This window comes from Podarcis gaigeae (assembly GCF_964106915.1).
Source record: "Podarcis gaigeae genome assembly, chromosome: 13".
In the NCBI taxonomy this organism is placed as follows: Eukaryota; Metazoa; Chordata; class Lepidosauria; order Squamata; family Lacertidae; genus Podarcis; species Podarcis gaigeae.
In genome coordinates this window covers 19,760,894-19,774,548 of record NC_139689.1, presented here as the reverse complement: position 1 = coordinate 19,774,548, position 13,655 = coordinate 19,760,894, and the positions used below count along the sequence as shown (strand labels likewise).

At 47.7% G+C, this 13,655-nt stretch overlaps 1 protein-coding gene across 2 annotated transcripts in view; it reads left to right on the top strand.

Annotated features, from left to right (window-relative positions):
- The window catches only part of KCNJ14 (potassium inwardly rectifying channel subfamily J member 14), a 30,327-nt gene extending 23,591 nt beyond the window's left edge, over positions 1-6,736 (top strand). The window contains exons 1-3 of one of the 2 annotated variants that reach the window (XM_083707856.1): positions 1,116-1,198; positions 3,197-4,047; positions 5,234-6,736. In XM_083707856.1, the coding sequence (XP_083563982.1) occupies positions 3,349-4,047; positions 5,234-5,785 (1,251 nt within the window). In that variant the 5' untranslated portion in view covers positions 1,116-1,198; positions 3,197-3,348 and the 3' untranslated portion in view covers positions 5,786-6,736. Of the gene's footprint in view, positions 1-1,115; positions 1,199-3,196; positions 4,048-5,233 lie in introns of those variants that run through there. The other variant, XM_083707855.1, reaches the window with a different exon arrangement.
- The last annotated feature ends 6,919 nt before the right edge of the window (positions 6,737-13,655 follow it).

The following is a 13,655-nucleotide window of genomic DNA, read 5'->3' as shown; positions in this document are numbered from 1 at the left end:
TACATAAATTGAATTGGATCACACTCAATTGTTTTATTGTACAGTGTCTTGGGATTATTTTAACAAGGCGGTATATACAGATATTTTAAACAAATTGTGTGTGTGTGTGTGTGTGTGTGTGTGTGTGTACTCAGAAGTAAGTTCTACTACATTCAGTGAGACTTATTCCCAAGATATCAGGTATAGGATTGCAGCCCTAATGAATTAAAACTACCGTACCTAGGTTCACATGGGAATAAAATACTTCTGAAGGGGGGAAACACCATACTTTCCTTGTTTTTAAATGATGCACGTATGTTGCATCTCTTGGGAGAGGCTTGCGGGTGGGGAAAGTGGAGATGCTTTTTCTAATATGGGGCTGGCCACCCAGTAAGTTGTTGTAGTCAAAAGTTGTATAGTTCAACCAGTTTGAGTAAATAACACAATATTAACTTGACCGCGGGGCGATAAAATCAAGAATAAATTATAATACTGCAGCCAAATTAAACACAAGTAAACACAATAAAGATCATACATAGAGGTATATTCGTTTTGACAGCTTATGGTGAATGAGCTTACACATTCTCCTCTGTTTCTTTGCCACTACGTCAAATCTCGTGCTTGAAAATGTAGCGTAATTTATCTCCGGCAGAAGGTTAAAACTTCTTGAATTAAGATACTGTATGTCTACAATTTCCACTTTGTCGGGAGGTGTCTTTTGAATCCATCAAAAGATTTTACACTGATTAATCTAAACATTTCATAACCTAAACGTTGGAACTCTGGCAATGACTCACCTCAGAAGTGCAATAATGCGTGGATGGCGACGCAGGTGCTTTGAAAAGGACCTGGGCTTTCCCTGCTCCCCTATCCATAAATCTTCTCTTTTTCTGACGGAAATAGTGTTGGCCTTCGCTTCTTCCTTCTGTATCCTTTCCCCCCCCCCCTTGCGGGTGCTGGATGTCGTCTTGCCTGGTTCCTTTGCCCCAGAGGGCTGGAGGTGCCTTTGGCAAACCATCTTGGAAGAGGGCCTGAGGGGGACTCACTCTTGAGGAAGAGGCCCAGCCTCCTGGCGTGTCATGCCACACACCCTTTGCTTCCAGATAAATAGCCAAGATTTCCCCTTAGAGACCACACTTTCTAGGCACACCAGGCAAAAGGCAAACCTTCCACAGGAGCCAGATCAAAGACCCTCTATTGGCTTGAGGGCTTTGTGCAGGTGAAGCAACATCCACGTGAAGGTGAGTGGAGTTTTCTAGGATGGCCAGGTGCAACAGAGAACAAGGCTTCTGTGCACCAGAGAGAATTGCAGGAGGCACCACGGTGCTGTAGGATCAGGGAAAGGTACTCCAGCCACAATACTCTGCACAGCTGTCTGCCTTTGCATGGGACGAAGCGAGGAATCAGGACAGCTCTGGGAGGGATGGTCACATTAAAAGCTGCCTCAGTGTTCCCTGTTGACTGGCAGTTGCTGTCCCAGGTTTCATAGAATCATAGAACTGTAGAGTTGGAAGGGACCCTGAGGATCATCTAGTCCAACCCCCTGCAATGCAGGAATATGCAGCTGGTCCATACAGGGATCGAACCTGCAACCTTGGTGTTATCAGCACCATGGTCTAACCAACTGAGCTATCCAGGCTCAGACAGGGGTCTTTCTTACTTGGAGACACCAGTGACTGAACCTTGGGACCTTTTGCATGCAGAGTATGGGCTCTTCCACTGAACTGTCCCTGTGGAAATATAGAGCTTCAAGATAGCTTGGACCTCTGGGAGAAATGAAAGGTCTATTGGAGTAAATTGTGCTGTATGGCAGAAAGTAGGAGATGTTGACTTACCTGATAGTTGTGTATTCCCCCCCATATACACACACACCTCTGCACTTAAGAATTGTAGCAATTTATGCAGGGAAAACTCTTTGTATCCCTGCATTTCAGAAAAAAAGCGTAAGTCCCTGAATTTCTGTCTGTCGTGTAACTGTTAAAGATGGAGTTGAAAGGGAGGAGGGGATTAAAAAATTGTCCAGTAGCACCTTAGAGACCAACTAAGTTTATTCAGGGTATAAGCTTTCATGTGCATGCACACTTCTTCAGATACACTGAAACAGAAGTTAAAGATGGAGAAACCTTAACAGGAACAAACGTTGGCAATCCCAGTTTCTCTGGGAAGGGAGATCAACCAAGCAAGATTGTGAGGAGTAGAGAAAAGGCATGAAACCATTCTTAAAATGTTATAAGCCAGAGTGCTACTGTTAAGATCTCCAGCTTTTCTTCTGATTAGTTTCTCAATTGGATTTTTGACTTAAAAAAAAAAAAGATGTTGGGAAGAGTAGCAGTTTGGAATTACTGGCAAGCAAGCCTTCAAGTTCAACAGAACTCTTCAGCAGGTGGGTGTTAAGCAAAGAAACAAGAAAGCAAATCAGGAAGAGAGGTGTTGGGCGCGATAAAGCCTGAAAGTTAGTAATAGTCTTGAGATGGAGTGAAGGAGGTGCACAATTATTGCCAATAAGAATACACGTTTAAGAAAGATTATTTTTTTGGATCAAATTAAACTGTGGCTTAGTTTGAGCCAGGTCCCAGCCTGCAATCTCTTTTCAGTGCCGCTGCTCAGCTCTGAAACATGTAAAAAGTATAATGTGTATTGTTCTCAATGCCTAAGAACCATATCCCCACACACTCCAGATAACAGCTTCCGGATTTCCATATAAATCTCAATTCCAACTCCTCCTTTTTTAAAAAATGAATTGACAAGCAAAAATCATATTGCAAAGATAAACAATAATAAAGCTTTGCAAATGTTGAGATGTTTCAACAACTTTCACAACCTAAGAACCTAGATGGAAGGAGAGCACCTTGCAAGACCTGAGCTGCTCTGTAAGATAAAGTAAATATCCCTTTGAGAGGAATGTGGTGCACACCAGTTAAGGTGGCTTTTAAACCCTCTAAGGCACCAGATGCCCTATTAGCAGAATGGGTGGCCCACACATTCACAAGAATGGGCTCCATTGCATCTTGGTAGTGAAATGACATCACAAGGTAGGAAACAGGCCTAAAATGAAGTAGAAGCGAATCACAAATCCTTACTTTAAATTCCCTTTGGCTTCTTATCATCCTTTTTTTTTGGGGGGGGGGGATCGGAGTTTAAAGTGAGTTAAGGAGATGTGCTAATGGATGTGAGTCAATGACGGTCTTTGCCAACTCTCTCCTCTTTCCGCTTTCAGGTTACTCAAAAGCGACAATTCTGCGCAGCGCCACACTGTCACCTGCTAACACCTCCCTGACACCAGCTTTTTTCTGCACAACACACAGGCTGGGCCACCAATCCCCCAAGCCCGGCCTAGCCTTGGCCGGGACAAAGGCCAATCCCTCCGATATGGGGGTGGCCAAAGCCATCCGTCGTTTCAGCGGGGGCGGCGGGGTGGGGGAGCTGCGGGAAGAGGAGTCAGTGGAATCCCCCACCAGCTGCCACAATGGCAGGCCCACCCCCGTCCGGCAGCGCAGCCGTTTTGTGAAGAAGAACGGCCACTGCAACGTGCAGTTTGTCAACATGAGCGAGAAGGGCCAGCGGTACCTGACAGACATCTTCACCACTTGTGTGGATATCCGCTGGCGCTGGATGTTCCTCATCTTCTGCCTCTCGTTCGTGCTCTCCTGGCTGGTCTTTGGCTTCACCTTCTGGCTCATTGCTGCCATGAATGGGGACCTTGCCCCCGAGCAGCCCCCCAACTCAAAGCCCTGCTTCTCCGAGGTCACCAGCTTCATGGCTGCCTTCCTCTTCTCCCTGGAGACCCAGACTTCCATCGGGTACGGCTTCCGCAGTGTGACGGAGGAGTGCCCATGCGCCGTCCTGGCTGTGGTGCTGCAGTGCATTCTGGGTTGCATCATTGACGCCTTCATCATTGGGGCCATCATGGTCAAGATCGCCAAACCCAAGAAGCGCAATGAGACCTTGGTCTTCAGCGAGACAGCCGTGGTGGCCATGCGCGATGGGAAGCTCTGCCTCATGTGGCGTGTGGCCAACTTGCGCAAGAGCCACCTGGTGGAGGCCCATGTTCGGGCACAGCTGCTGCAGGTAAGGATGGCACTATCGGAGCAAGGCAGGAGTTGGGCGGCAGCAAGATGGTTTTTGGAAGTCCTTTGAATGATTCTTCTGGGATGATGAAACCAGAGGGTGGAAAACGGATGAGTAGATAAAAGGCAACAAAGCTGTATGAAGAACATTAGATAGAGAAGGACAGAAGTTTGTGGGAGGTAGGTGAACAGATGTGGAGAATATTCTTTGGACTATTGCTAGAAAAAGGATGTTGTAGCTGCTATTTATTATGAGAAGTACAGTGGTACCTTGGTACTCAAACAGCTTGGCTCCCGAACAAACAGACTCCCAAATACCACAAACCCAGAAGTGAATGCTCCAGTCTGCGAATGTTTTTCGGAAGCCGAATGTCCAACGCAGCTTCTGATTGAGTGCAGGAAGCTCCTGCAGCCAATTGGAAACCGCTCCTTGACTTTTGGACCATTTCAGGAGTCGAACAGACTACTGTAATGGATTACGTTCGAGAACCAAGGTGCCACTGTATTTGTATAAGGCAGCAACTCCCAGTTGGTGGCCACCCACCAAGGGGGTCCAGGGCACCATTCACATACCATAGAGATATCAAAATGTTCAAAAGTAGGGGGTCCATGGCTTGGCTTTTGAAAAACAAGTACTTAGCTCATTGGTATTAAGGGATGGAAGGCAAGACAGATAAATAGATGAATGAGTCTGAGGTAAGAGAGGGGAAAGTGTGAAGGGACTGGAAGGAAAGATGGACACAAGGGTGGTGCTTCTCGAAGGGACAGGCTGCTTATTTCCTCTTCATCCTGTAGCAGAATCCTCTGTAGGAATTGTGTTTTAGAAAAAGGTGGTGTTCAGTGGCCAGCAGCCATTTCGGCAACTGCAGTGGCAGTTTTCCCAATCAACCCTGGAAATGGCTGCTGGTCATAGGAGCCAACTCCTAGGGGGCCAGGAGTCTTCAGCCCCTAATATTTGGGGGGGGGGCAGGCCCTCCCAAAATTGATGGGCATTGCCATTCAAATGGTGTGTGCGCGCCGTATCATGTGATCAGTTATGTGGGGCGGGGCTTACCTGCAGGCCCTCCCCTTAATTTTATTCCACTTGGCACCCCTGCTGCTGGGCACTGTGAGTCATACTGCAAATACACATTTATCAAGTCCTGTTCTGTACATAATGCCCTCCTTTCTTTGCCTTCTCTCCGCAGCCTCGTGTGACCCCCGAAGGCGAGTACATCCCCCTGGACCACAACGATGTCAACGTAGGTTTCGACAGCGGCACCGACCGCATTTTCCTGGTGTCGCCTGTGACGATTGTGCACGAGATCGACTCCGAAAGCCCCCTCTACGAGTACGGCCCCGCAGACCTGGCCGAGGCGGACTTTGAGCTGGTGGTTATCCTGGAAGGCATGGTGGAAGCCACGGCAATGACCACTCAGTGCCGCAGTTCCTACCTGCCCGGCGAGCTGCGCTGGGGACACCGCTTTGAGCCTGTGCTCTTTGAACGGCGCGGCCACTATGAGGTTGACTACCAGCACTTCCACCGTACCTACGAGGTGCCCGGAACCCCAACATGCAGCGCCAAAGAGCTGAGCCATCGCAAATACAGGGCGCCCCCTGCAGGAGCCACCGCTGCTCGCGCCTCCTTCTGCTACGAGAACGAGGTGGCGCTCAGCTGCTGCCGTGAGGAAGAGGAGGAGGAGGAAAGGCAGGGAAGCCGGAGGGTGAGCCTGGAGAACGAGGCAGCCGCCACCACGTGACGCCACCAGTGTCCTTAGACTGAGGAGGGCCGAGGGGAGGTGGGGAGAAAAGCAGCTGTTGTAGCGCCAAAACCGCCTCTTCACACAGCAAAAGGATAACACTTTCATGCTTCACCGTTCCTGACCCCCCAAAAAGCACATCTAGCAAGGTCTGGGCTTTCTAGAACAGGCTGTGGTGTCTGTGTCTCTAACTGTTGGGAGAAAGAAAGGCCATTTTCTGACATTTTAGCCCTTGAGAGTTTCCCCGTGATAGTTGGAACTGCAGAAGGAGGTTAAAGAGGTTATCGATGCTAAAAAGGGAAGGGGGCGGGAACCCAAGTTAAACACAGCTGGTAGACTGCACAGGAGGAGCAATACTCATCTCATGTTCATAAAATTATGGATGTGGCTGTGGGGAGCTAGCTAAAAGGGTTTATCATACGGAGTTCCAAGGACTTATAAGGGGGGTACTCAATGTTGCTCAAATGAAGACCTACCCCTTGTGGATTTGAGCCGTGGATGTCTAATCTATCAGGCTCTATGATATATAGAGGGAAGAAGGGTTCATGGAGCTCTGGAGGCGACTTTTCAGGGGATCTGCTGGAAGGCATCTGGCCTTATAGGATCTATGCAAATGCAGGAAGGCGGCTTGTTTCAGAAATGTGTGTTTCTTTTCAGATCTAATAGCCAGAAATCACACACCTACAGGGTGCAAAATTACACGTGGTCTTAGCACCCCTAAAACTGGTTTGCCAAGCCCAAATCAGTAAGCCCTATCTAAAATTCCAGTGGAAGTAACTGGAAGTTTTCATGTGTGTGCATTTAAAAAAGAAAGAGTAACTGGCAAGTATATTATGGGCTGGCAATATTTCAAATAAGTCTTTCTTTAGAAGGAGACAGTTAAGGCTCATAAAATGTAACCACACCACAAAAACAAGGGTTGTTAATAAAAAGAAAAACTGAAATCCAACCTCTAATGGTCCCATGTGTTGTTGTTTTAAGTCCTGTAGCAGAAACAAGGGAAAGAAATGGAAAGAAATGCCCCTAAAACAAATAATGTATGTATGGTCACCACCACCACCATCGCATTAAATATTTGGGGAAAGGCCAAAATATGGGTGTGACTGTTATATCCCAAGTTTCTCTCTCTCTCTCTCTCTCTCTCTCTCTCTCTCTCACACACACACACACACACACACACACTTGCTTTAAAGTCAAACATATGGAATTTACCTTACTCAATAAATAAAAAAGGGACACGGGTAGCGCTGTGGGTTAAACCACAGAGCCTAGGACTTGCCGATCAGAAGGTCGTGGTTCAAATCCCTGCAACGGGGTGAGCTCCCGTTGCTCGGTCCCTGCTCCTGCCAACCTAGCAGTTCAAAAGCACGTCAAGTACAAGTAGATAAATAGGTACCACTCCGTCGGGAAGGTAAATGTTCGCCAAAAGCGGCTTAGTCATGCTGGCCACATGACCCGGAAGCTGTATGCCGGCTCCCTCGGCCAATAAAGCGAGATGAGTGCCATAACCCCAGAGTCGGCCACGACTGGACCTAATGCTCAGGGGTCCCTTTACATTTAATAAATAAAAAAGAAGGCAGGAAAGGAAGAAACACCGGTGGAGATGGGGAGCCACGATTGCTGCACCCTGACCATACCACCACACTCCATGCTAGCGATAGCTATGACTGAAGGCGAAGCTGCCTTTTAACAGGTCATACAATTTGCCTAGTAATGTCTACTCCGACAGGCAGCAGTTCTCCAGGATCGTAGGGGAGAAGCCTTCCTGCTACAGGACCTTCTGTATACAATGCATGTGCTCTCCCACTGACCTATGACCCCTTTCTGAAGTGCTGCCCCCTTCCCATTGATATGCTTTCATTCCTTCCAATGAAGCACAAGAGAACCTGACTGAGGACTTTGGCCCAGGGTTCAGATCTGTCTGTCTCCCACTTTGCTGGCCACTTCTTGGAGGGGGGCGGAATAATCCCAGCACCAGATAAAAGATCCCTATCTTAACCTCTGCTTCGAACCCAGAGCAGGAGACATCTCAGAGCCGTACGAGTGATCCCACTATAAACAGCTGCTGTCCAAGCCGGTTGGGTGACAGCAGCGTAGGCTGAAGGTCAGATCGGTGAGAGCTCAGATTGGATTCGCAGCTGGGAGCTCAGATTAATATGACACAGTTCCATCGCTAATCCTGACTGCTTTGCGCCAGCACTGGTGGAGGGAGGGCACATTGGGGTCTGCTCCCTCTGCGCGCCTGCCACTTTCTGCTCCTCTGCCCTGTCCCATCACCCCGTGCCTCTTAGGTGCTGGCACCCACTCTTCACACTGGCACAGCAGAGGTGATGGGATGTCAGGAACTCCTCGCCGGTCACCGTGGAGCAGGTGACAAGATCAAGTGGAAAGGCATTCTCCTTGAGCCAAAAATAACCTCTCATGAGTCCCTAATCTCCAAGCCTAGGGCATCTATCAGACTGGGATGTGAAAGTCGCCAGAGGTTGGGACAGAGGTCAACCACAAGCTCTTATCTTAGGACAGCCAATGGGTGACCTGAAATCTATGTGGGGCTACTTCTATATTACCAACGCCCTTCGCTCTCCCTTATCATCATAACAACCTTGTGAGGCGGGTTAAACTCCGTAAGCTTCGTGACTGAGTGTGGGGATATGAAAATGGGTCTCCTGGGTCCTAGTCTGAACTAATTCTAGTATATGAAGTTTTCAGACTCTTATTTCAACCCCACATATGCCCAATAATATTTCAAGGGAGGCCTTTATAACTTTGTTTCATAAACAGGGAACCTGAGTGAAGAGCAACATACCCATTTCAGCAGGTGAATCACTGAATCCGAACACGTCTTCCTTCTGCTTCTTTTGTTTTCTTGACATGGCTCTGGTGCCTTTAACAGCTGCCAAATGGGCAGAAATTCAACAGTTAAAGCATTACCCAGTATGCAGATGCTGGGGAGGGAGAGGTGTGACAAGGGAATATTCTAGTCCCTCTGCCCCTAGCTGGGGAAAGGAGATGCTTCAGCCATCTCTTGCTCAAGCTGCTGCCACCCTCCCCAAACCTGCTCTGCAGCCAATGCACACTTTACATCCATGTTAGGCCAGTTTGGCTCCAGCAGTCAAGAAAGCAGTTTCTATATGTGCTGTACAGCAAAGTGAGGGGCAGATGGAGCTCCTCAACCTGGGAAGAAAGCCCATCTAGGAGAAGCCCTAACCGCCACCGCCTGGAGGAATATCTGCAGGAAAAGAAAAGCCTAAGGCAGGGATCAGCAAACTTTTTCAGCCGTGGGCCGGTCCACCGTCCCTCAGACCATGTGGTGGGCCAGACTATATTTTTGGGGAGGAAATGAATGAATTCCTATGCCCCACAAATAGCCCAGAGATGCTTTTTAAATAAACATACCCACTCTACTCATGTAAAAACACCAGGCAGGCCCCACAAATAGCCCAGAGATGCATTTTAAATAAAAGCACATATTCTACCATGTAAAAACACCAGGCAGGCCCCACAAATAGCCCAGAGATGCATTTTAAATAAAAGCACATATTCTACCATGCAAAAACACCAGGCAGGCCCCACAAATAACCCAGAGATGCATTTTAAATAAAAGGACACATTCTACTCATGTAAAAACACGCTGATTCCCGGACCATCCGTGGGCTGGATTGAGAAGGCGATTGGGCCGGATCCGGCCCGCGGGCCTTAGTTTGCCTACCCCTGGCCTAAGGAGTAAAACCAACACAAACTCAGAGTCCTTATGACAGTAGGATGGTGCTTGTTGTACGCCTCCTTTCGGCAACTCCTGCAACCAAGCTGGCACCAAATGTGTTGCTCTGCTTTCCTTTGAACCACAACAGCGAGGCCGGGGGGGGGGGGCATCTTGTCATCTGTGCAGCCCAGGACCTCCATACACACCACCCAACCTTGCGCTGCCGGGAAGGCACTTGGGTGCTGCTAACACAGCGGTTTTGACTTCACCCCTGGAGGTCACATGTGTGAAAACAAACATAGGTGGAAAGGCAGCTCAACTGTTGAAGAGATGGGATACATAACTGGGCAGAGGGTTGCCAGGTCTCCTGACGCTCATCAGAATCGAGAAGAAGTGGTGGAGCCTGGGAGAAAAGGGATGGAGCCTTGAGGCACCTGGGGTACCTAGCCACCAAGCAAAATGTCTGCATTGTGGAGAGAGGAGATGGCAGAGAAAAGGGCAAAACCTCTCAAGCCAAGCAGAAAATAATTGCTCCCCTTTGTTCAGGACCTTCACTTACTCTGGAGACCCTAAAAAAAGCACTGGAACAACAGGTCAAACCCTGAGACCTAGTAACTTTAGCTATAGAGAGGCTTGTGAGTAGTTAGTTTTTCAGCATCCCTGCAGCTCCATCAACTCCAATAGCTTTGGTGATGCCAGACTAAGCACATTGGTGTTGTGTCGCATTAATGGGCAGCTGAACCACCTCTGTCTTGCAAAGGAAGAGTTGCAAGGTGGAGAATGGCTCAGGCCCTCTATCCAAGGCACTTCCAAAACCTAAATTCAGTCCTGGGTGTCCCAGGGTGGCAAAGCTTAAGAGGCCCCCTCTTTAATTCTCTCATTCCAACTCAGCCTGAAGGTTAATAGTACTTGTGAAAGGATTGAGCAAGAAGAGGAGGATCAGAAATACAGATGCTCAAGAAAAGGCACAGCAAACTGTATCTCCGCCCTAAAGAATTGCTTTTGGAGGATATGTAAATACATGTGGGGCAAAGAAGAAAATTAAGGCCCGGGGGGAAGGGTGTGGATTTACTCCATCTCCACCCTGTGTTAGCACTTAAATCCATTGCTGGTAAACTTGCTTGGCCTCCATCCAACTAATCAGCATCCACAGAGCAACTTATTAGAGACAGATGGCTCACAAATGACTCTTTGCCCTGACCTGCCAGCTGTCCCATGACACTTGAGCCTCAGCCTCAAAGAGTCAGGACTCACAGGATATCTCAGTCAGTCAGTTCCCCTTCAGATATGTCAGCACCCCCATGAGAGTAACCCACAGCAGCCTGCTGATCACCTGCATTTATTCCCCATTCCTCTGTTTGGAGAAGTGTAGGGTTTAATATAGATTATCTTAGCACCCCCTCTGGTGTCCACAGCTGGAATAGCAAGATCTGCAAAACAGCAAGATCATATATATGTATGTATGGGACGCGGGTGGCGCTGTGGTCTAAACCACAGAGCCTAGGGCTTGCTGATCAGAAGGTTGGTGGTTCGAATCCCCACGATGGGGTGATCTCCTGTTGTTCAGTCCCAGCTCCTGCCAGCCTAACAGTTTGAAAGCACATCAAAGTTCAAGTAGATAAATAGGTACCGCTCTGGCGGGAAGGTAAACAGCATTTCCGTGCATTGCTCTGGTTTGCCAGAAGCGGCTTAGTCATGCTGGCCACATGACCCGGAAGCTGTACGCAGCTCCCTCAGCCAGTAAAGCAAGATGAGCGCCGCAGCCCCAGAGTCGTCCACGACTGGACCTAACGGTCAGGGGTTCCTTTACCTTTATATATATATGTGGTACTGTATGGTGTGAGTGGGTGTTTTTATAAAGATACTTCTTGTGTTTCCTGAATCTGAAATTCATTAACTGAATTCTGGTTAAAGTCTACTTGGTCTGCTAAGACATGGAGGACAACTAATAGCACTCCTCCAGGTGATAGTAATCAAGCTGGGATATAAGTGCTCAGACTGAGCCTCTTGGCTCAGAAGGTCGGCGGTTCGAATTCCTGTGACAGGGTGAGCTCCCGTTGCTCGGTCCCTGCTCCTGCCAACCTAGCAGTTCAAAAGCATGTCAAAGTGCAAGTAGATAAATAGGTACCGCTCCGGCAGGAAGGTAAACGGCGTTTCCGTGCACTGCTCTGGTTCGTCAGAAGTGGCTTAGTCATGCTGGCCACATGACCTGGAAGCTGTTTGCGGACAAACGCTGTCTCCCTTAGCCAGTAAAGCGAGATGAGTGCCGCAACCCCAGAGTCGTTCGCAACTGGACTTAACGGTCGGGGTCCCTTTACCTTTATGTTAATATAAGAACCTTCAAAGTAGCCCTGGAGCACATCAGCAGCCCATGCAGATATTTTAGCAGAGACACCACATGCTGTCAGCTGTCAGCTCCCATCAGCAGTCCAGCTGCTGCAGTTTGCACTGGCTAAACTTTCAGATCAGGCCTAAGGACAGTCACACATAGAGCACATTGCAGAAATCCAAACTGAAGGACAACAATGCATGGACTACATTATTAGGGATACATACCCCTATTTTCTGGATGCTGTCTGCCCCAATAAATCATGGTCCCTGCATTGTTCCTACTTTTGCCCTTTGAGGATGCCTTGTTAAAACATTGTTAATTGGAGTTGCTAGATCTGCCCATTCTTCAGGTTTCTGCATGTGCATGGACAATAAGGCACCATATTGGGTACAGAGAGTGTCATTTCCCACACAGGGAAATCACATTTTGAACAATAGTTAAAGCTATGGTTTTCCTAGTAGTGATGTATGGCAGTGAGAGCTGGACCATAAAGAAAGCTGATCACAGAAGAATTGATGCTTTTGAAGTATGGTGTTGGAGGAGACTCTTGAGAGTCCCATGGACTGCAAGAAGATCAAACCTCTCCATTCTGAAGGAAATCAGCCCTGAGTACTCACTGGAAGGACAGATCGTGAAGCTGAGGCTCCAATACTTTGGCCACCTCATGAGAAGAGAAGACTCCCTGGAAAAGACCCTGATGTTGGGAAAGATGGAGGGCACAAGGAGAAGGGGACGACAGAGGACGAGATGGTTGGACAGTGTTCTCGAAGCTACCAACATGAGTTTGACCAAACTGCGGGAGGCAGTGGAAGACAGGAGTGCCTGGCGTGCTCTGGTCCATGGGGTCACAAAGAGTCCGACACGACTAAACGACTAAACAACAACAACATGTTTAACCAAAGCAGCAAACCCTACATAAGGCTGCACTCCTATGCTCGCTAATTTAGGAGTAAGTCCTACTGAACCTAAGGGAATTTTCTTCTGAACCTGCAGGAGATTTCATTGATTATTTTCAAACAGGATAGAACAGGACTATTGGAGAACAAATCTATGCACTTGGCAGAGCAAAGTGTTCAACAAGGGGAAGGGCCGTTGCTCACTGGTAGGGCACCTGCTTGCATGCAGAAAGTCCCAGCTTTAATCCTCAGCATCTCCAAGTAGGATTAGGAATGTCTTCTGTTTGAAACTCTGGAGTGTCTCAGTCAATCAGTTTAGATCATGCTTAGCTAGGTGGACCAATGATCTGACTCAGTAAAAGGCAGCTTCCTATGTTCCTATGCGGAATAATAGGAATGTTGAGACAGGACTCAGAGATCCTTGGTATGAACATAGGGGTGACAACTGTGTGTATATTTTTACACATTCACATATTAGTAATGTAAATGTGCTAATTTAGAATCATGCTGTATATATATATCTCACTCTCCACCACCACCCCCATTAAGTTTTGAGAGCAAGGAAGAAGGGAGCTGGAATATGAAGAAAGACAACTCTACCACATTTGCCTACAATGCTAACAATATTTTTGAAGGTATTCACAAATCTGGGAGAGATCATATCAGAAATACATTTGTCCACGGTAAACAGGGATACTTAGTTGGGGGACTGCATGCCCTCATACAAAAATGAACATGAAAAACCATTAGAGTTATGAGATTGTAATTATGGTGCTAGTGGTGAAATCATTTTCCAAATTATTATTTGGGGGAGAACGTTGCTTCCACAAATATATTCAAACAAATTTCTCCCTCAGTGCCCAGCTTTATCAGATATTATAAGATTATATCTAGAGAGAGTAATTTTCTTGTAAGAGGTGATGGAAAATTTGGCATCTT